This window comes from Carassius gibelio, chromosome B6 (assembly GCF_023724105.1).
Source record: "Carassius gibelio isolate Cgi1373 ecotype wild population from Czech Republic chromosome B6, carGib1.2-hapl.c, whole genome shotgun sequence".
NCBI classification, from domain to species: domain Eukaryota; kingdom Metazoa; phylum Chordata; class Actinopteri; order Cypriniformes; family Cyprinidae; genus Carassius; species Carassius gibelio.
Window position 1 is genome coordinate 23395439 of NC_068401.1, and position 22888 is coordinate 23418326.

General features: G+C 39.2%; 1 protein-coding gene across 15 annotated transcripts in view; it reads left to right on the forward strand.

Annotated features, from left to right (window-relative positions):
* Nucleotides 1–22888, forward strand: part of LOC127959361 (pericentrin) — a 46304-nt gene that overhangs the window by 8281 nt on the left and 15135 nt on the right. For 5 of the 15 annotated variants that reach the window (XM_052558486.1, XM_052558496.1, XM_052558488.1 and 2 more), the window contains exons 6-32: nt 78–2039; nt 2188–2376; nt 3528–3623; nt 3757–3900; nt 4719–4974; nt 5120–5199; nt 5323–5557; nt 5925–6025; nt 6114–6225; nt 6425–6671; nt 8195–8273; nt 8514–8730; nt 8964–9163; nt 9401–9834; nt 10108–10711; nt 10825–11034; nt 11182–11334; nt 12505–12651; nt 13968–14128; nt 14266–14450; nt 14981–15180; nt 18217–18379; nt 18495–18686; nt 20208–20234; nt 20656–20888; nt 20997–21116; nt 21989–22009. In XM_052558486.1, the coding sequence (XP_052414446.1) occupies nt 78–2039; nt 2188–2376; nt 3528–3623; nt 3757–3900; nt 4719–4974; nt 5120–5199; nt 5323–5557; nt 5925–6025; nt 6114–6225; nt 6425–6671; nt 8195–8273; nt 8514–8730; nt 8964–9163; nt 9401–9834; nt 10108–10711; nt 10825–11034; nt 11182–11334; nt 12505–12651; nt 13968–14128; nt 14266–14450; nt 14981–15180; nt 18217–18379; nt 18495–18686; nt 20208–20234; nt 20656–20888; nt 20997–21116; nt 21989–22009 (6768 nt within the window). The remainder of the gene's footprint in view (nt 1–77; nt 2040–2187; nt 2377–3527; nt 3624–3756; nt 3901–4718; nt 4975–5119; nt 5200–5322; nt 5558–5924; nt 6026–6113; nt 6226–6424; nt 6672–8194; nt 8274–8513; nt 8731–8963; nt 9164–9400; nt 9835–10107; nt 10712–10824; nt 11035–11181; nt 11335–12504; nt 12652–13967; nt 14129–14265; nt 14451–14980; nt 15181–18216; nt 18380–18494; nt 18687–20207; nt 20235–20655; nt 20889–20996; nt 21117–21988; nt 22010–22888) is intronic. The other 10 variants (XM_052558489.1, XM_052558491.1, XM_052558498.1 and 7 more) reach the window with 5 other exon arrangements.

Genomic DNA, 22888 nt, shown 5'->3' on the forward strand with positions numbered 1-22888 from the left:
ATGATTAAGCTTGTCATTTGAAGCAAAATATGCACTTTTGTTTGATCAACGTGTATTTGTCCCATTTTGTTTTATAGATGACCAACGAACAACAGTGTCTCTTGGCCCAAAAAGAAACGGAGATCACAGACCTGGAACAGAAATTGTGTGCCATGGAAAAATCCCTCTCTAAGCTTCAACATGCCTTTACCAAGGGAAGTGCTGATCAAGAAGATCTAAGACTTGCCGAACATGGTGGTTTAGATTTATCTGCTATGTGCCCCCTGTTCCTGGATAACGATCCTGACTCAAACTCTGAAGCTTTAATGCAAAGTCTTAGAGCTGAGTTAGAGGAAGAACGTAAAAACAGCCAGCGAGCTCAAGAACAAGTAGAAGCATTTCAGAAGAGGGTACAGAGTCTGGAGAATGAGAAGACCCTGATGGAAGCCGTAATTGAAAAACAAGCCCAGGAAGCCCAGAAATATAAAGCAGAGAAAGATGAACTGAACCAAGAAATGACTAGACTAGATAACCTTGTGAAGGAGCTTCAAAATCATCTTCATGAAGAGGAGGAGACAGGACGACATGTGCGTTCCAAATATGAAGCCGATATTTCCAATTATGATCTTAGACTTCAGACTCTGGAGGAGGAAAGGGAATTGAATGTAGCCCAGCTTACTGAAGCTCATGAGGCTGCCCTTAGTCGGCTGCAGAAGGAGCACTCTGACGAGATCCGTAGCATCCAGGAGCTGCTAAACCAGGCCCAAAGTCAACATACTAACTCTCATCATAATGGTTCCAAAGACTTTGGTGCAGATGTACCCTGGAACAAAGTCTCCAAAGAGCATTACAATGAAGAGACAGCCACTGAGAATGCTGTCGGAGACAACTATAGTTTTGACATCTCTGCAGGGGGTTTCCAGGATGTTCTTATGGAGCGTTACTTGACCTCCGAAGACCCTCAAGAAAGCTCATTAATTGAAGGTAGTGTGGAGGAACGTAGCCTGATGGAAACCTCTGAGACGTCTAGGTTTGAGCTAGACACTGAGGTCATATTTCATTCTTCAGATGTCCGTAACAGTGTCACATCTGATGGTGATAGGTCTGAGCCAGGACTGTCTGTTGTTCATGGCATTGAAGTGAACCAACCTGATGAAATGTCCTTCCGTGATGCCCAGTGGGATAACTCAACCTCGGTCAATGAAGAGCTGAATGAGAGCGCGGGCACTATGGACTTGGCTAAAGAGCTTCTGATCCAGCAGTGCAAAGACCTGTCAGAGCAGTTAGAAGAGCGGGAACGACAGCTTCAAGTTCTTCAAGAGGAGGTTCGTCACTCGGCTGAAGAGGTTGAGGAGGCACGGGATCGTTGGAGCAAAGCTTCGGAGGAGCTTGAGGAAGCTAAGTGGGACTTGGAGATGGAACGTGAGAAAAGAATTCAGTATGAGGAAGTTATAAGCCAAAAAATGCATGAAGAAGACAATCTCAAGAACATACTGAGTCACTTGCAGGTCCAGAAACACATGCAGCTTCAGGACGATGAAAGATTAATGCCTGACAGCACTGATTCTAATAAAACCTCAATCTTTTTGTCTATAGAGGACATGTTAAAGGAACTAAAGGAGGAAAATGCCCAATTGGTGCTAAAGCTCAAATGTCAGGAGCAGCTAGTGAAGGATGTCCATCAACAGAAAGCAACTCATGACTCCATAAATGGTGAGCTTTCCTCTTTGCAAGCTCAGAGAGATGAATTTCTACTTCAGCTGGAGCAACAAAAGGAAAAACACCAAGCTACTTCAGTGCTGCTTGGTCAAAGGACCTTGCAGGTGGACCAAACCAATAGTGAGCTTCAACAGCTCAAAGCTGAAGTAGAGGAGAAGGTTAGACAGTTGCAGAACTTAGAGAAAGAGAAGGCCGACCTTGAGTCTAAACTAATGTGCCTTAAAGAGAACCTCACCAACATGGAAGAGGACAAAGTTGCCTTTGAAAGACGTCTCCATGCTTTTGAGGACCAAGCTAAAAGCATGGAGAAGGTTCTGGAATCAGAACTGAAGAACTTTGAGGTTTGAAACTTAATAATAAAAATATAACAAACTTAATGCATAAGTTCTAGAATGGACAAATGCACACATTTGTGTACTCTGGTTTCAGAATGTTGAAAAACTGACACACAAATGTGGTCTTCCAAGTAACCCATATCTTTCTCTCTAGCACCAAATTGAATCAAAGGATGCAGAGCTCAAGGAATTCAAGGAAGCACAAGAGAAGGCAGAAGTGGAATACATGGAGAAGGAAAGTGCCTTAATGAAAGAACTCATCATTGTCAAACAGGATCTGGAAGAAAGACAGAAGCAACATGAGGAGGAGAAGAAAATTCTGGAAGAGAATCACCAGAAAGAGGTGAGAACTTGTGACGGTTACTAGGGGAGAATGTCCATTTTAAAGGATAAAAAGTGAAAAAGACACATTAGCCCCTTTCACACTGCGATTCTGGGAAATACACAGGTAAAGTGTCCTGCCAATTGTTCCCGGGTCGCTAGATTTTGCACTTTCACACTGCAAGTGATTACTCTGAATATGTGTGTGTGTTCACACACAACCCGTAAAGGTCCTGTAAAGACATGTGATATCAAGATGTGATGTATAATGTACGAGTCGGAAAAGCTGGGCATGTTATCTTTCACCATAGCTGGCGAACGATCTCAGTGTGAACGCGTAAAGTGAGGAACTAACTGATCTCAAAACAGCCGGTAATAGAGTTGCGCGATTATGTCCAGAATCAGAATCAGAATCAGAATCAGAATGAGCTTTATTGCCAGGTATGTTTACACATACGAGGAATTTGTTTTCGTGACAGAAGCTCCGCAGTACAACAGAATGACAGACAGAACATAAAACACATAATAAAAGAATAAAAAATACAAATAAGTAGATAGTGAATGACAATATACAAATGACAATTGTAGGCAGGTATATTACAAAATGAAGTTATGTATTTACATATATATTGTGTGCAAAATTTAAGTGTATGCTAAGTATGTGTGTTAGATAAATAAGGTGTGTGTGTATATAAATATGAAGTGTAGTGTGTTCGCCGTTATTATCAGCTGTTCATAAGATGGATTGCCTGAGGGAAGAAACTGGTCCTGTGTCTGGTCGTTCTAGTGCTCAGTGCTCTGTAGCGTCGACCAGATGGCAACAGTTCAAAGAGGGAGTGTGCAGGATGTGAGGGGTCCAGAGTGATTTTGACAGCCCTTTTGACAGTCCATCACTACGACACACCCTTTACGGCATAAGTTCTGGCTTTTGTTCACACAGCGCTCATTCTGGGACTGAATCTGGCAATGTTAATAGCTCCCTGACCCGGGATCAGTCCCAGAATCAATTCTGGAATGTGTTTGTTTTCACACAGAAGGCGACCCTGGAGGTCCAGCGTGCAGTGTGAAAGGGTTAATTGAGTGAAGATCATTGAAAAGTTGTGTAATTAAGTGGTTGAAAGGAGTTTTATGAAATGATGCATACTTCTACATAAGTTGATATCTCATCTTCAGGTTAAATACTTGAATGTACGTTTTGAGCGTGAACTTTCTGAGCTGTCTGCTCGTCTGGAAGATGAGCAGAAGAGACAGATCAGCATGATTAAACAGGTTCAACAACCTATTTTTATTTTTTATTTACCTTATTTTCATAATTTTTACCTTATTTATCTTACCAATGTGACCACACATCTATATGGATCATGTGAATCTCTTAATTTGTATACACTGGTCTTTGTCCTAGGTCTATGAACGAGAACACGAGAGGGAGCTGACACAGCTGGCTGCCCAACATAGTGAGGAAATTGGCAGACTTAATGATGAGCTCTCCAGGGAGCTGCAAGACGGCCTGGAGGCTGCACACCAGGCTGAGCTACTCCAAACACAAGTACTTGTTTGATATTAGGATTTTTATTTGGGTCCTGGGGGCATGTTTTGGGATGGAATGTTGACATGCTGCTTAAGGAAAATTCTGAAAGGAAGAAATTAATACCTTTACTCGACAAGAATGCTTTAACTTAATATAATTTAAAATGTTTAAAAAGATTTCTATTTCAAATATATCCCTTTCTATTTATTAACAATCTGAAAAAATGTATTCAAGATCACGTGATACGGAAGACCGGCGTACTGGCTGCTGAAAATTAAGTCTTAAATTCAAATGTAACCGTTATATCTTATGATGTTGTGATAATATTTAACAATTTTATGTTTTTCATTGTATTTAAAAAATATATATTACTGACCCTTTTGAAAAGTAGTGTGTATTTTAAATAGCCTAAGAAATGGAATGCATCATTGCAGAGGTATTTTAAATATTTACACATTTACATGTTTAGCTACGTAAAATTTGAATATTAGATGCATTATAATTTAATAAAAAATACAATGCATGCAGCTGCATGTGTTCCTAATTTAAGTGTAACCCGCACCAATTAATGGTATTACCCTCCATGTAAATTAACATCAAAGAAATGGAAATGCCTTTTTTTTTGGGCAGTTGCCTACATCTCTACGGCAGCTAGCACTGGAGCTCAGCAGCTGGCTATGACCTCTGTGTCTGACAAGAAGTATGTGTGCTGCATTCCTAATAGCAGTACAGCAATATTCCATTCTAAACATACCCATTTTTTAACTGCTTTCCTTTAGTTTTTCCCTAACCACAATTCCACAGTCATGTTCGTTGGTTTTACTTTTTATAATCAGAGCCAGCACAACCTGGAGCTTGAAGCCTTGCGTCTGAGTTTGACAAACTTGCACATTGCTCAGCTGGAGCTTTCTCAAACCAACATGCAGAAAGATAAGGAAGGGGCCCTCAGCGAGCTGCAGACCATGTTACGAGAGAAATGGGCACAGGAAAGTGCCATGCTGCAGACACGCCAACAGTTTGAGCTGGAGAGAATCCGTGAGCAGAGCCGAGAGCAGGAGCAACGAAACCAAAGAGTGCACCAGCAAGAGATTGGTGAGGGTTTGGCTTGTAGTTTAATATCAAAATGTTATTCTTTTTAGTATTATTTTGTTTTAGTACTGTGGCAATGCAGGAGGATGTGTGTTTGCTCAAAGTATGTGTGTGTTTTTTGATGAGCATGTTCACTTTCACTGTATAGATAATCTGAATCAGGATTGGGAGAGGAGAGCTTTGGAACAGAAGAGCTCAGTGGAGCAGGTGCAGGCCTGTAAACTAGAGGTGAACTTTTTTATTTTATTTTTTTTTTTTTCCCAAAGGATTAACATCTTGACCCACTGAGATATTGTGGTTTGCCAAGAACTAGGTGTGAAACAGATTTGCAAATTTTTTTTTTCTCCATAGGATCTAAAGGCAGAGTGGTTCTTGGAGGCTGAGAAGGTCAAGACAGAACTGCAGAGTCAATTAAATGATGTCCATCATAAACTAAGTGAGACCCAGGCGGCCCTTTCTGAGGCTGAAGTAGCTCTCTCAGAGACACGGGGTAGGCTAGAAGACCTGCAGCATTCCAGAGATCAAGACATTAAGAATCTGGAAAAAGAGCTCAACCAGGCCTTGACTGACAGAGATGCTGCTGCACGTGAGTGTCATTTAATCAATTGTGTGAACGAAGCCATATTGACAGTGATGTGCTTTGCTGGACAGTTTATGGGTATTTTTACAACTGGCTTGTTAGGAATGTTTGTTTCAGATCCCAGTGGTCTTTCAACCTTAGTTTGGTTTAAGCATTTGTGAGCACACCATAACAAGCGGTTTGATGTCAACTGAAAGATGTGGGCTGGGCTCTATTTGAAACTCTGGGGTAGTTCAATTGTGGTGAAAGCCTTGCAGCTCAAACGCATTTTGAACCAAACCAAGAAAAAAGTGCAACACCGTAACAACTATAGTCTGTTTCAGACTTAAGCAAACAATCAACAGGTCTTAAATTCCCATCCCTTTCTCTTCAGGTGCAGTTGAGGAGTTGGTTGCATGTCACAAGGTGGCTCTACAGGAGCAACTGGGACGTTCTCGAGCCCTGGAGCAGAGAGAAAAAGATCTGAAGCAAGAGGTACCATGCACATGTGGCATTTGTTGAAACAAAATTGCAATGCAGATGTTTTATTTTAGTTGATTCTGAGACAATGTTTTTGTGAAAGGTTGAGCGTCTGCAGTCAGAAAAGGTAGAACTGAAGACCAGTTCAGAACAGGAGATCTCAAACCTCTGGTCTCAACTGGAGAGCATGAGAACCAACAGACAGGAGCTCGGAGGTAAGCTGGGCTATTTCCCTTTAAACCATTTTTTGTTTTTGAACCTCTCTGTGGGCTAAGACTGCTGTATTGTCTTACTCATTTATTATTTATAATAAAACCAGTTTATATTTCTCTGAACTGATGCTTGTTTTCAGCAAATTCCTATTATGTAGTGTTGATGTGAGCTACAAAAACCTGTATTTTTTTTTCTCTATAGAGCTGAAAGAGCAGTTGCTTGCACGCTCGACGCGGGTTGATGACATTGAGCGACTAAAACAAGAATTCACTCAGCAGCGGCAGGAAATCAAAGAGCAGAATGAGATGGAGCTGGAAAACCTTCGCACCTATTTCGAGCAGAGACTCCGGGTCACAGAAGAGGGTCATCGGGAAGAAATCGCACTCCTGCAGCTGCGCCTTGTTGAGGGAGCCCTGGAGGACTCGGTGCTCAAGACTGGAGATGCAAGGTTTGCTTGGATTTCCTGGTTTTGGGGTTATTGACTTGTGTTAAGGCCCAAGACTATAAGCAAGACGGAGTCTCTGCTTCCACTAAGTCAAATAATGAGAAAGAACCAAATTGCCTACCACAGCTTTGCTGATGATATCCAGATTTACCTAGCCTTATCTCCAAATGACTACAGCCCCATTGACTCCCTCTGCCAATGCATTGATGAAATTAATAGTTGGATGTGCCAGAACTATCTTCAGTTAAATAAGGAAAAAACTGAAGTCATTGCATTTGGAAACAAAGATGAAGTGTTCAAGGTGAATGCATACCTTGACTCTAGGGGTCAAACAACTAAAAATCAAGTCAGGAATCTTGGTGTGATTCTGGAGACAGACCTTAGTTTCAGTAGTCATGTCAAAGCAGTAACTAAATCAGCATACTATCATTTAAAAAACATTGCAAGAATTAGATGTTTTGTTTACAGTCAAGACTTGGAGAGACTTATTCATGCCTTTATCACTAGTAGGGTGGACTATTGTAATGGGCTCCTCACTGGCCTTCCCAAAAAGACAATAGATAGCTGCAGCTCATCCAGAACGCTGCTGCCAGGATTCTGACTAGAACCAGAAAATCTGAGCATATCACACCAGTCCTCAGGTCCTTACACTGGCTTCCAGTTACATTTAGGATTGATTTTAAAGTACTTTTACTCGTATATAAGTCACTAAATGACCTAGGACCGAAATATATTGCAGATATATTCACTGAATATAAACCTAACAGAGCACTCAGATCACTAGCATCGAGTCAGTTAGAAATACCAAGGGTTCACACAAAACAAGGGGAGTCCGCCTTTAGTTACTATGCCACCTGCAGTTGGAATCAGCTTCCAGAAGAGATCAGATGTGCTAAAACACTAGTCACATTTAAATCTAGACTTAAAACTCATCTTTTTGGCTGTGCATTTATTGAATGAGCACTGTGCAATGTCCAAACTGATTGCACTATATTTTCACTTTATTATTTTTTTATTTTACTTTCTTTTATGTAAAGCACTTTTCAATTACCATTGTGTACGAAATGTGCTATCAATAAACTTGCCTTGCTATACGTATATTTTAGTGTTGTTAGTGTTGCTGCAATTTAACATTTTGATTTGTGTTTGTGCTTGCATTTACAATGCATTTACATTGCATTTACAAGTCCCATTTTTTTTAAATGTAACATTGGCACTTGTATCCTAAGCAGTGTAGGTGAGGAATAATACAGCTCCAGTAATTCATCCTGTAGTAGAAATGACCAAACCAGGTCCCACAGTCCAAACTTTTCTTTGATTTGGCCCACCATGCCATTTCACAATTGTTTTTTTTCCATTGAAATGTAGAGAATGTTAGTATATAATTTTTTTTTTTTAGTTTTAATATAATCTAAATAAAGGCCCGACATTTACTTTTCAGCCCAAGCGAGTGCATAGAGTTGAACAAATAGTCATTTTGTGTTTGTTAATACTAGAGCTGTTTGTAACACAATGTTGTTCTGTAGCTTTCTTTCAGAAGGGAAGAGTGATGATGACAGGAATGATGCTATGGAAGAGATCACAAGACAACTAGAGAAATACAAGGTAAATAGTGTTTTAGTTGGGGATGAATTTAGAGATACACTTCATAAAATCAAATTTACCCATAATTTACTTAATGTTGCAGCAGTTTACATTTATTTCCAAATAAAGGTCTTCCTAATCTTTCAGCAATTTCAAATGACTAGCAATTGACCAATTTATTAGTATTATAATAAACTGGGAACAAGCTGATGTATGTATGTGTTCTTTGCAAGTACTGTAACTGTGTTGGTGTGTTTGCAGGAGGAGCTGGATTCTCTGCGGCTGCAGTTAGAGGAGAGACACCAGCAGGAACTGGAGCAGCTGCGGTCCAGCATGGCTCTGACTTATAAAGAAGAACTACTCCAGGCTCGCTCTGACCTCACTGACCGATACTACACAGACATTGACCAGCTCAACACCAAACATGCCCATGAATTAGAACAGCTCCGTGCCAAACTCTCAGACAACCATATCAAAGGTAAAGCTTTCTTGACCGTGCTCCAAGCTTTTTTCTTTTTACATCCTAGCAAACACATTTTAATTTTAAAATGTTTAATTTAAAAAAACATTTAAATTCCAATTATTTCACAATATTAAGGTTTGTTTTTCTGTAGTTTTAAGTAATAAATGCAGCACTGGTATCTTTAAATTCGCCCTGAAAATTTATATCTAAAAAAAATTATTCTGAAACGTTTTTTTCTCTCTCATCAGAAATAAACAAGATACGCCTACAGTCTGCACAGGATGCAGCGAGGCAGGTGGAGGCTGAGGTGAAGGAGAGGACTCAAGAGCACCAGACCAAGGTGAACCAGTTGGAAACCCAGCTATCTCAGCTCTCCTTAATGCACTCAGAGGAACTGGAGAATGTGGTAGCGCAACACCGAGATCAGCTCAGACAGATGGAGGAGACAGTAAGTGTGTTCATAACAGCATGCCTTTGTACAAAAGGGCTTTGGTGAAGATTGTTGCCAAAGGCAGGTACCAAGCACTGTCATGTGTCACAGAAGTACTGGTCATGCTGTAGACCGATGAAACTCGTGCTGATTTTTGTGGAGACCCTTTAGCAATACTGTAGCATTATCAGTATCAAAGGTATCTTTATGAATAAGGTTATTTTTATAGAGCGCTGTGTTCTTTTTCTGTTAAAGCATCAGAAAGATGCCGCTGAAGAGTTAAGGGTGCGTCTTGAGGAGGCACAGAAGGCAGAGAGGAATCGTATGAGTGAGGAGTTCACCAACGAGCAGGCTCAGCTGAGAGAGCAACTCCAAATTCAGGCTAAACAGCGCTTAGCTTCGCAGAGAGAAGAGCTTCAGCGATCTGCCCTGAAAGAGAAAGAGGAGTTGGAGCAGAAGCTTCTGGAGGTTCAAAAACTCCTTGATGTGGAAAGGGAGACGCTTCAAGCGCTGCAGAAGAGTCTGGAGTGTGAAGAGAGCCCTCAAGTGGCAGTGTTGAAGCAGAAAATCCAGGCTCAATACAACAGGGAGATGTCCACTGCAAAGAGTGCCATGGCAGCAGAGGTGAAAGAGCTGAATGCACTACTTCAGGATCAGATGGAGAGCAAGCTACAAGAGGCCCTCTGCAGGTCTGAAAATGCTTTACACTAAAACAGCAAACATGGTAATACTGTTAGCAAATGTGATCCAGAGGGGCTTAAGTTAAACCTCAAAACCTATTACTGTTATCTATACTCTTTAATATTGCTTGTACTTTTTTTGTTTTTGTTAACCAGTTAAACCGCAGTCTCTTGCAGTTTCTTGTGCAGTATATTTTTTTTTATTTTGTCAGAACAATGTACAACAAAAATGGAGAATGGATGGAGTAAATGTGCTCATTATCATCTGTATGTCATATGTAGGCACCAAGAAGAACAGAAACAACTGGAAGATAAGTTGACCCTTCAAAGAGATGCTGCCCTGGGTCAACAGAAAGAACAGCATGCTGTGGAGCTGCAGGCCCAGAAAACACTCCTGGACCAGCAAGTTGCACAATTAGAGCGTCTTGAAAAGGAGTGTCAGGAACTCAAAATACTCCACCGGGAGGAACTGGAATCCCTGAGGACTAATCACAAAACAGCCTTAGAGACCCTGGAGAGGGAGCTTGCAAATAAACACAAGGTAGAGTTCGACAGATTGGAGGCGGTCCTTCAGGAGACCAACTTGGCACAGCTTGAAGCTCAAGAGGCGGAACTTCAGGCACGACACGCGCAGGAGAGGGAGGAGCTTGAGGAGAGGCTGTTGGTAAATATGGATACACTGGAGAGCACGTACTTGAAAGAAATCCAGGCAGTACGGGATGAGAAGGAAAGAGAACTGCGTGACCTTGTAGAACACCATACTGAAGAGATTGAGAGGGTCAGAAAGGAGGAGCAAACCATCAGAGAGGACCTCAGAATGGAGCTTGCTAAGGTCCATATGGATAGATTCAGCACCATGGCAGCAGAACTGAATCAACCCCATCAGGTAGACACAGTAATGGAGGGATGACCTTTTTTTTTTTTTTTTTTGGTGCAATTTTAGTTTATTGGAAAATTTATTGCAGGAGCAACATCTAGTGTGTTACCTTGCTCATGCAGGTGGAGTTCTCTGAAGCGGTGTCCTCTCAGAGGGCTGCTCCGGAGGATGAGCATCGATCTGCTTTGGAAGCTCTTCAGCAGCAAGTAGTTGCTTTAGAGAAGCAGCATGGCGGCGCCCTTGTGGAGATCACGGATCTTGCTGCTGCAAAGGAAAAGCAACGCGAGCAACAATTGGATGTGCAGGCTACTCAACATCAGCAACAGTTAAAAGTATGTTTTCAGGAGGACACCAACAATTTGTCATTTTCCTTTAGATATGTTCAGCCTTAAGCATGGATTTAGCATAGATAAAGTAGTCTTGTATTTAAACTGTAAGAAGATAAGAGCCTCTTTCATTAACTCTCCTCTCTACCTCAGCAGTTAAGAGGAGTGTCTGCCAGGGAACAGGAAGCTCTGCGTAGGGAATTAGAGGAAGAAGCGTCAAGGCAACGCCTCCATTTCCTGGAAGAGGCCGAGCTTCTCAAGTGCAAGGCTGAGGAGCTGCTGCAGCAGACAGTTGCACAGTTAAAGGTGAGGGGGGGGGCTCTTAGTTTTAAAGCAGCTGTATTCTACACTCCCACTCCCCATAAAAGTGTATGTGTGTTGGTCAAAGTTTCTTGCACCTAAATGTCCCCCACCTGCCGAAGATCCAATTTAAACTTCTGGTTCATATGTACAGTCCCAGTGTTGATATATTAACAAGTACATGTGCACTGGTTTGTTTAATAAAATAAAAGGGGGGATACAATGTCAGCTTAACATTCGTGATGTCTGTCACCTGTCGTGGTTTGCCCTAGGGAAAAATTTAGTATCAAAAAATCAACCAGGTGGCTAGTTCTGATATCTGATTTCTTATAACTATCCAAATGCAAAAGTCCCTATTAATCAACCATCTTGCTGTAAACACTGACACAAAATTAGGCTTAAGAAAGAGTATAGCTTGTTATGTAATCGTTTTTTAGCCTGGCACATTTAGCTTGCTTCTCTCTATAACTCATCATGTAAGTATTCGTTCCTCATATTTAACTTGTAAAACATACTTTTTTATAAAAAAAAATATTTTTTCAACTTGTCTATTGTCATTATTGTTGTTTGACGTAATGTTTAGTATATGAGCATTTGTGTATATGCTACTCTACACATGACTACGTACAATAGCTAAGCTTATTGGGGGAGGGATTTAACATCTGGAGCAGGGGGACGGTCCACTCTAAGCTCAAATTAATACTAATCCCCACCCTGTGCTGTACATTATATCCTCCATCTTTCATGGTAAACCTTTTCTCTAGATCGGATGCTGTTGGACATTTATGTCTGACCTTGTAGAGCTTTCTTCTGTCAGCAAAGGGGCTTTCTGAGGTTTTACACTGGTTGGGTTGTCAGTTGGCCACTTTCCCATTGGGGCATTAGAGAGGTCTTCTCTCAGTATTAATCCTACAGATGGGAGGAAGTGTAGGGTCACGTGAGTGATGAATGGCTGATTGAGGATTTGAGGTTTGTGTGGGTCTTTTGCATGCGTTACAATTTTTTTGTAATTTTATAAATGATCCCTTAATTTATGGAAATCAGTGTTCAAGTTCTGATCTAACCATTTGGCTTATGTATGTTTTGGAGGTGAGAATGTAAAGCTGAGAAGTCGTAGTCATTGTTTCTCTACCTGTTTCTTCAGAGTGTCCCATAATTTGTATGTCTGTTTTTCAGGTGGAGAGTGACCAGGAAAAAGCTGTTGCTCTTGAGGAGCTGGAAAAGACTTTAAGACAGCTACACGAGAAAACTGAACTCGTCTACAGTGACAAGATGAACCAACTCAATGCGCAACTACTGCAGCTGGACACTGTAGTTACACAGGTAAAACACTAACAGCTGGTCAACTGCCATACAGCTATAGCAAATGAGAACAGTCCGCTCAGTGTAACATACTTGAATATTTGATTTAACGTTCGCTTTAAGTATTTGGTATTATATTAATTCTTTACTACTGACGAAGAAAACCCAAGCACTAGAAAATAGTGCTTGTAAGTTTTTGAAGTTTTACAATGTTCATTAAATTTTTATCTACAGCCTGGAATACACTATAGATATTTTTTGTAGCTGTAGAGATCTCTGTGTTTGTATTTTTGTATTTAAGTTCAGTCAAATAGGAAAACTCTCATTAATTACGCACCCTCATGTCGATCCAAACCCTTAAGACCTTCATTCATCTTTTGTTAAACAAATTAAGATTTTTTTTTTTTTTTTTTGGAGAAATCAGAGAGCTTTCTGACCCTGTAAGAGAAGAAAATGTTGAATAAAGTCAATATTTTAGTTTTCTGTGTGCACAAAAAAAGTATTCTCATATCTTAATAAAATGAAGGTTGAATTATTGCCTCGTGGACTGTTTAAACAATGTTCTTACTACCTTTCTGGTTCTTGAACATTGTACATGTTGTTGCATTGCTGTCTGTGCAGGGTCCGAAGGCTCTCGGATTTCACCAAAAATATCTTAATTTGTGTTCCAAAGATGAACAAAGGTGTTACAGGTTTGGAACGACATGAGAGACGTAATATCGCATTCTTTATTGCTGGTGTATTGCCTTTTGATAATGAACACTTTATTGCTTAGCTTGTCAGTGAACGAAGGCTCTGTGTAGTAAATGCCCCTCCATTTGAAAGCACATGATGGAGATTAACAACTAATCACAGAACTGGCTTTACTGACGAGATGCGCATAATCACATTCGATTATTTGCACAGCCCTAGATGCTGGTGTACATAAGAAGTGGTGGGTGGGAATGGTAACAAAAGGCCTAGATAAGCTTTGGTAGAGCTGTTGTTATGGTTACATCTTTGCATGCCTTTTTAGTAGATGAAAAACACCACACATTCTTACAGGAGCCTTATTTAAATGCACACTACATTGTCTGATCTGCTTTAGCTGCTGTTTTCCCACCTCTTTTTGGCTTTGAATCTTTCAGTCTCGACAAGCTGTATAACTGTATGGACATCCACAGACAGACATGTTTTCTGTTTACTTTGACAGCAAGCTTATTTTATGAGGCTTACAGAAGTTAACCTCTTCCTTATTTGTTAGTTGCATTGACACTTCTTGAGCAAATGCTTACGGTTTTCTTGCCTGTGTTATGACTGGTTTCCTTTCTGTGGCATCTCTTCTGCCTCTTCCTCAGCTGCGAGCGGAGGTGAGCGGGCTGCAGGTGGAGCTAGAGGGCAAGCGGGCAGAGATGGACACACTGGAGATGCTCCTGCAACGCAGAGACCGGGAGAACCAGGAGGGAGACAATCTACTGGCCATGCTCAGAGCAGACCTCAGCACGGCCACACAGCAAAGGTCAGCTGACCTGCAGGGATACAGAAATAGGGATTTTGTGGAACTAACCGACAGTCTGCATACTGTTTAAGAGAACAATTCTTTTGTTTTCATACTTTGAGTTTATCATTAAAACCCTTGATTTTTGTCCCTGTAAGGGAAGACCTGCAAACAGCACGTGACAAACTACAGAGGATGCTCATAGAGATGCTTCGAATCACTATGGCAACAGAAGAGCAAATCAGCCACAAGTTAGGGGTTTGTGTGTCAGGTGGTCAGGCTGGAGACAAAACTTTGGCCAGCTCTAGGACACCCAACAGTAGATGTGATGCACGTGAAATGGGTAAGTTTCTGTTAGTCTGTTGGATGAAATCTCTACTGATCACCTACTATTGAAAAATGTTCAATCTTTTGATATATAAAATGTATACAAATAATTTGTATATAAATGTTTAAATGGATAGTTTGCCCCAAAATTTAAATTGTCGTCATTTACTCACCTTCCACTTGTTCCAAATTTGTAAGAGTTTCTTATCTTCTATTGTGATCAACAGAAGAGTTTTGAAGAAAGTTGGTAACCAGTTGCTGGTAGCCATCGACCTCCATAGTATATTTTTTTTCAGTACTGTTGATGTGGCTACCGTGAATGATGACAAATTATTTTTTAATTACCTCTTGAATTAATGCAAATATGAAAGTTGCTAAAACATTTTTTACACTCTTTAAAAAATATAATTTAGAACTAATATAAAGGAAGCTTTGGCCGATTATGTTCTAAATATCGTTTAATATTTTTAGTTGACTTTCAGACAGATGGGAACAATTAATTTATTTTTGCGTTTTTTTTTTTGTTTTTTTTTTTGATCGGTGTAGAGGGAGATGCTGATGTAAGTGTGTGGTCTTCGGCTGTGGACGAGGGATTGGAATTGTCTCAGAGGCTGTGTGAGAGTGTGTTCTCTGGGCTGGAGGGAGAGATGGAGGTCGAAGGTGAAGAGCTCATGCTGGGGGCCTGTACACGTCTGCGCACAGCTGTGGATAAACTAATAGAGCTGCTCTCAGAGTCCTCAAAACAGGTGCCACGCTCACACACACACACACCCCCGACCTATCCACTACTGTCAGTTGTATAGATTATGCACTATCGATGGCCACAAGAACTTGTTATAGGTCACGAAAAGTCTTCCATCCTCGTATTGCTATGTTCCTTTTATGCACATGTATGTTCACAAAATGCAGACCTGCCAACATGTACGCATTTTTCGTACTCTGCACGCATTTTGACCCATAAGTACGCTTGTACGATTCGCTGCTCTCTAGGTACGCATTTTGTTGCGTCCCGCATTTCGCCGATTTCAGTTTCTGTGCAATCTATGACGCTGATCCTGCCGCTGATCCACAGCGTGTAAGTGGAGTGAAAAGCTTTCGGCCAATCAGAGCGGTGCATGTTAACCAACCGCCCACCTGCCCCTCCTATCCACAAGCTTAGTTGGCAGTTAGAAAAGTGGTGGAATGGCTTGAAATCTAAAAGTTTTAGACAGGCCAGGTGCTGATTAACGTAAGATAAAGGCAACAGTTAGGCTATGTTTAGCCTAATTGAATTTATGGACATTAAAAATGACCTTGACATGACATCATAACAAGCAATCCAGCTGTGAAGAGCTCAGTTAAGTTCACGCGTTCATGTAGGCTAACATGTAAGGGTGGCCCTGCCAATAACGCACCTAAAAGCTGTCACAAAGAACCGGCAAAAGTAATGATTATGAATATTTTATATTTTATGAATATAATTATTAATAAACAAGTGTTTTCTGTGTCAATGTCGTGTCGACTGCAAAGATAAAGTTGACGATGCTGTCTCGCGATCTTCGCAGCAGTGAACGCGCCAAAGAAATGCACATTTCATACGGATTAACGTTACATAAGCAGAGAGCAGTCGGTTTTCTTTCGTTTTGAAGTGTTCTATTCAACCCTCTTGAGTCGGTTAACACGTATACGCAATATGAGTCATTTTCTCCTGATAACCCCGAAAAGAACTTAAATTACACTTTCAGTTTTGATGGTACAGATAAGAGCAAAATCGAATCTGTAAAGGGTCTACTTTTATTTGTATACAGACATAATAACAAAACTTTGTGCACATAAAATAAAGATAACAAACTAGGTGTGCTGTCTGCAGCCTTTGTCTGCTGGGATATTCATTTACAAACACGTCATTAAAATGAACTGTAACTCAGTGAATACTCAATGAAGAGACATGAGAGATATATCTATAGAAAGATTGACATGTCTACTTTGAAACTAAACAAGTGCCGCCGAAAACAAATATTCTGTGATAAAGTAATCCATATGAAAACAACGTGATGTCTTGTCCGTTTTTCACATCTCCCTTCATTATCTTCTAATTCGACCACGCCCCCGCGCTGAATGCTCTATTCAGATTCTAATGTTAAATAAAGTTTTTATTTTTATTTTACTGTTTGCCTCGCGATGAGAGGAGTAAGATATAAGTCACCCCAAAATGTGATGTGGTTGAGTATTTGAGATTTGGATTTCCTCAGAAAAAAAGAATGAAGCACTTTATTCAGCAGAGATAATAAACATGAGTAAGTCTCTTATTATTTATTTATATACTTGTACTAGTTTTCATATAACGTATAAACATTTTACTAGTTAGACTTTTTCCTAACTATAATTCCTGACTAAATGTATAATCAAGTGAAACATTATGAAGTTTCAATAACAATATGCAGTATTATACCATTCAAAAGCTTGATGTAAATAATATAAATGTAACAAATAAATGTAACTGTAACAAATGTAACACACAATGCTGTTCTTTCAATTAATTCCCCAGAAAAAACGTGAAAAAAAATATTCTCAGCTCTTTTCAACATTAATAATAATCTATTAATATGAGCAAAGAGATGTTTAGTTCTCTGGTGACAAGAAAAGTCATGTTTGCCTCCAAAGGCAGCATTTGTTACAAAGAGACTTTCACTGATGCACTACTTAAAAAAAGCCAAATCTGCAACCTTTAACAAGTTAAACAATGCAAAAGTTTAAACCCTTTGCATGGGAAATTATAAAAAAAAATGTTGTTTGTTTTTAGCAAACTGATTTTGATATTGATAACTGCTGGTTTTGCACATTTATTTAATGTTTTGATTTATTTATTTAGAAAGAATGTCCTCTGTTTACTTTTATTTCTGACAAGATTTTCAGGTGGAAGAAGTTTCCGGCTATGCCTCCAGTACAAAATGTTCTGAGTGATTGCAGAAATTGTATAACATTTATGGTCTACTTGTAATGTTATGGAGTAACTAATAAGTCTTAATTGGTGAAAGTATATTATGTGTATAATATGTATTATAGTGTTAGGTATCTCATAGGTGTGTGTGCAACGGTGGAACATACATTGGCGGTGGGCTGTAAGGTTCGCGCGTGTGTGTGCGTGGGGGGGGGGAGGTGGGTGTAGTACTCATAAAATTTGGCAGGTATGAAAATGCTTTGTGGTATCAATTTTGTGACACAATTTCCTCATGCTTTTATTAAATAATCTTTATTTTCCAGCTTAGTATTTCCTCTTCACACTGGAGTAAGCTGCAATTTTAAAAGTCGGTGTCAGTAGGATTTTTGTTTTTTTAGCATTTTGTTCTTTCACCAAATCAAGGCTGTATTTTTTTTATATCATTAATAATAATAATAACATTATATTATTAATAATTATTATTAACAATATTATTCTACTCTTATCGCAAAACTGACTCATCAAAAATCATTCATATATGCTGTTTTGGTGCTTAAGAAACCTTTCTTGTTATGAATATTTAAAAAACGTTCTGCTGAATGTTTGTGGAAATGATTATACTTTTTCTCTTTCTTTTTTTTTGTAGTTCAAAAGAACAGCATTTAAAGTATTAATTTATATATTATTATAAAATACTACAGTGTAGTAGTATTTATGCTGTTTTACTTTAATATTTTAAATTAACTTATCTATACTTTCTATATATATTATTTGTTAGCAGTTTTAATAGTAGCTGTTTCACCCAATTTTGCTTTTAATCCATGTCTGTCTTTTCTCTCTTCCCTTTTGTTCCCTGCTATAGTTGGAGCAGATGTGTGGTCTTCAGGCCATGCTAAATGAGCAGTTCAGAGATGGAGGTGAGGCTGGAGCGTCTCTGCTGTTTCAGAACTCTCAGCTCCTGGAGCAGCTGGATCATGAGGCTAATCTGAAGAGCCAGCTACAACTGGAGCTGCACAAGGCCGAAGGTCAGAATACCTATATATGATCTGCTGTTGTCTATTGTATTAGTTTCTCTGTATCAGGCACTTATCTCATTTGCTCATTTATCATGTCTTGTGTGCATTTTATGTGTGGCTCTAGGTCTGATGGAAGGCTACGTAGCTGAGAAAGCAGCTTTGGAGGAGGCACTTCAGCAGAAGGAAACGCAGCAGCAGCGTCTGGCAGAGAAGCTGGAGAGCACACGCATCCAACTGCAGCAGCTCAGTGAAAATCATACCCTCCTCCTGCGCCAGAGAGAAGCCCTCACAGCCGGCCTCGGTGACACTGAGAAGGGTGAGAGAGGAATGCTTTAGGGACGTGATTTAAACTGACATGCTTTAGTTTAATTCTCAGATTGAATTCCATAACATGCAATTACGTAACATTAGTTTTGTCATTCGGTACATGCCAAATAGTCATGGCCTGTTAAAGGTGAATCTGTTGCTTTGCACACAGAGTAGGGGTGTATGATATGTATCATTTTTGATTAATATCATAATTATAGTGTTAACAATATGCAAACTGGCAATTTAGATCATAACACTGGCTAAACCAAAAATGTGCTGAGTGCACATGTGTCTTGTAGCCAATTCCCGCTCTCTCTAGTGAAGCCAATAAGGAAGTGACAAACTGCAATTCATCGACTGGCCGCTTGAGGCTGGCTGCAAAAGAGAGTCAATCCCATAGACTCCCCATGTTAAAATGAAACTTTTCAGCCTGGTTCAAAAAATTATTTTGGTCTATATAACTAATTTTGCCCTTCATGTCTGTGAGGGGGATTTTTTTATTTTTTTTATAACTCATCCGTTTAAATTATATTAAGTTCTACATAATTAAGGGGGCATGGCCACTTGAGTGACAGGTGAATTGCCACTGCTGTCACAGCCGTTGCGCTAGGTGGGCGTGGCTTCAGCAACCAGCTCCCGCCTTTTTGCCAATTTTCGATTGTCTGGGAGAGTCGCGCGGTGACGCGCTGCCAAGATGGCGACGGCTCGCTCTGCACACTTTAGGCTTCAAAAACTCTCTTCAGGAGTCTATGGGTGATGTCACGTCCATGTTTTTATTCAGTCTATGGTTTTGACCAAATGAGTTTAATGAATTATTAAAAGACCGAATGAATCAATCATTTTAACAAATCTGCTGCCACCTAGAGGCGGTTTTAGTTTCATATTTAATTATAAAATAAAATAAAATTAATTTAACTTTTTTATACTTTAAATATATATATATATATATATATATATATATATATATATATATATATATATATATATATAATATAAGAAAATCCCATAGGATTATTCATGCAGTTGTAAATGCAATTCAGGCCAATTTTAAATTATATTAAACAGTCTGTGTAAATGAATTTAAATGCCATTTCAGGTTTATCTTCTGTTCAACTTCTACATCGCAAAGATACATTTAGTTGATAAAGATTTCATTTGATTTGTTTTATTCTATTTGATTTTAATTATTATTATTATTTTAATTATATAATTATTAATATTATATAAAATCTCCTGGAAATCATTTTAAGGGGGGGTAAATATTTCCTTTGTCACTGCTGTGAACTAACTACTGCACAGAATATGTAACATTTCTGGAGTCGGCTGATCACAACAGGATCAACCAGCCAAAGGATCAGCACTAAAACACACGTGGCCAAATCATTTCTAATTATTATTGAAAAAGTCCTGGAAAATATCAAGGTAATTTTTATCAGTATCATACACCTCTAACACAGAGTGAACTTTAAGATTGTGTGCTCGTGATGGAGGGTTTAGTTTCATCCTACAAATTCTTTCTGCTCTGTAGGCTTCCTCGATGCAGAGGAAGAGACAGGTTTGTGAAGATAATCTGTGACTGAAGTAAAAGTTTGAGTTGAAAAATTGTGCAGTTTGACTCTAAATGCATTAGTTACAGATGAATTTCGAATTTTTTTTAATTATTTTTGTGGTTTATTATTAATGCTCTTGCTTACCCTATCATTTTTTTTTTTTTTTTTTGCAGTTTAACTTGCTCTAAACCTTTGGTTTTAAAGGTCCAAATACTGGTTAAATTCTCTTATGAGTCTTTCTTTGCCAATTTTTTTCTTGATCCAGTTTGCTGTGCTTTATCTGTGCATTGAGAGAATGCACAAAGGATCCAGAGCTCCTGTGCATGTTTGCATGTTAATTTGCATTTGCAGTTTGTGTGTTTTGTTTGCATGGACTCTGCAGTTGCGTGTTGATTTCATTCATTGGTTCTCCTGGGCTCTGTGCAGCTCTGCTAGCGGAGACTGAGCGTCTGGGGCAGGAGTGTGTGGAGGTGCAGCGGCAGGCGGAGAAGAGCTGCGGTGGTATGGCGTCCCGTCTGCAGATGCTGGAGCAGGCCTTGGAGGAGCAGGAGAGCCATGCGCATCAGCTGGAGGAACAGCATCGCCTGCAGACTGAAGACCTGCAGCAACATATTGATGCTCTGGAGAAACAGCTCAAACATAACCGCCAGTTCATAGATGTGAGTGTTTCCAGCAGTTTATTCAAGTGTCTGAAATTCAGCACCAGAAAAAGTGAATGTGAGCTTGGGGAAATAAATGACCCTGCCTTTTTTTCCTCTTATGTACAGGAACAAGCAGTGGAGCGGGAGCATGAGAGAGATGAATTCCAGCAGGAAATAAAGAATCTAGAAGATCAACTGAGACAGCCATCTAAAGTATACACAGGAGGGGACAGCAAGGGTCAGAGGGTAAGGGTTTGTGTCTAGAACTTTATATATGTGTTTGTTTTAACAGACTGACACCCTTTTTGTGACCTTTGGTTAATCTTTGACTAGTATGTGAGCAGAATGAAGTGGCAGTAACTTCCCAGTCCTGCGCCACTCTGGGTTTTTTCCCATTTCTGTTTGCAAAGAAACTTAATGATAGATCAATCCTTTGTCATGTCTCTTGTGTTTTGCTCACCAAAGCTGCATTAATTTGATTAAAAATACTGTAAAATGAGTAAATTGTGAAATTTCTGCTTGTACAAAATAGTTTATTTAATTTATTCTATTTTTATGTATTTTAAGATGTAATTCGATTCCTGTAATGGAAAACTTAATTTTCAGCAGACATTACTCCAGTCTTCAGTGTGACATGATCCTTCCGAAATAATTATAATATGCTGATTTGGTGCTCAAAAAACATATCTTATCAATGTTGAAATCTGTTGTGCTGCTTGATAATTGCATGGAAATTAAGTGAATGATTTTTAGTATTTTTCTTTTTTATTAGAAAGTTGAAAAGAACAGCATTTATTTTGAATGGTGTTTTTTTTCTCTCTCTCTTTTAATCATAAAAATTAAGTCTTTGTCACCTTTTGTGCAATTTAATGCAGCCTTGTAGAATAAAGTTACTTAAAAATTAAAGTATAATCTATACATATATATTCAATAATAGCAAAATAAAACATCAACAATTCCATGCTCCAGGCAAAGTCAAACAAACCTGCAGCCCTTTATTGCTCACATACTGTGTCCTTGACTAAGAGCCTAAAGACATTCTGATCCTCTGACATCTCTGAATGATTTGAATGTTCATTTAGATGCTTTTTTTTCTTCTCCCTAACTGAATCTTGTAGATTGAGGACTTGGTTCTTCAGGTATGTTATCCAGCTGTAGTCATTTATGTGCTGGTCCTGTGGCAAATATGCATGGCTTATGCAGCGTTTCGAGTAGTAGAGCATGTGATAGATATTGTCCATTCATTTTCTTGTTTGTCAAACTTCTTCAGCAGGTGTACATCAGTTATGTCTGTATTTCATGTTGTTTTCTCTCTTCCATCCTCCTGCTCAAATACACACATACACAAATCCTCTTTCCTCTGAAATGTTTTTGTTTGCTACTTCTGGAGGCTTTATTTAATAGCTTTATTGCCTCAACTGTACTTTTGTGTCTATTAATTTAAGGATAGTCTTCTTGTAACCCCCTTAAATATGGAAGCATATGGGTAGCATTATTCAATTTGGGATGTAATATGCAAAATGACAATGCAATATGTAAAATGGCAATGCATTTCTGTATTTACATTTACATTTTCCAATACATTTGTGCAACGTTTGGTGCAAAATGAAAATGAAAATTAAATTACATAATTTTCATTTGCCATTTACTACACCAGTTTTAATATGTAAAATTAATATTAATTTTAACGCTTTATAAGTTGCAAAATTAAAATGAAAATGTATTACAGAAATGATTAGATGTCTAACATGTTAAAGCAAAAACTGTGGCAAAATGATCATTTAAATGCTATTTTTCTTAAATGCATTAACACTCACAGTCAAGACACTTACGATTGCTTTTTCATTCGGTGTCCCGCAATGAATGTAGCAAAATTCAATGTGCACATTGAAAATGCATTCCGAGCCGATCACGTGTCCCCGCCCTCGCGCCACGTCAATCATTGTGTGAACAAGGCGGGGCTTACAGAAGGTCAGAGACTCAAATCTCAAGGAGCGGATTCAAGTGAGACAAGATGG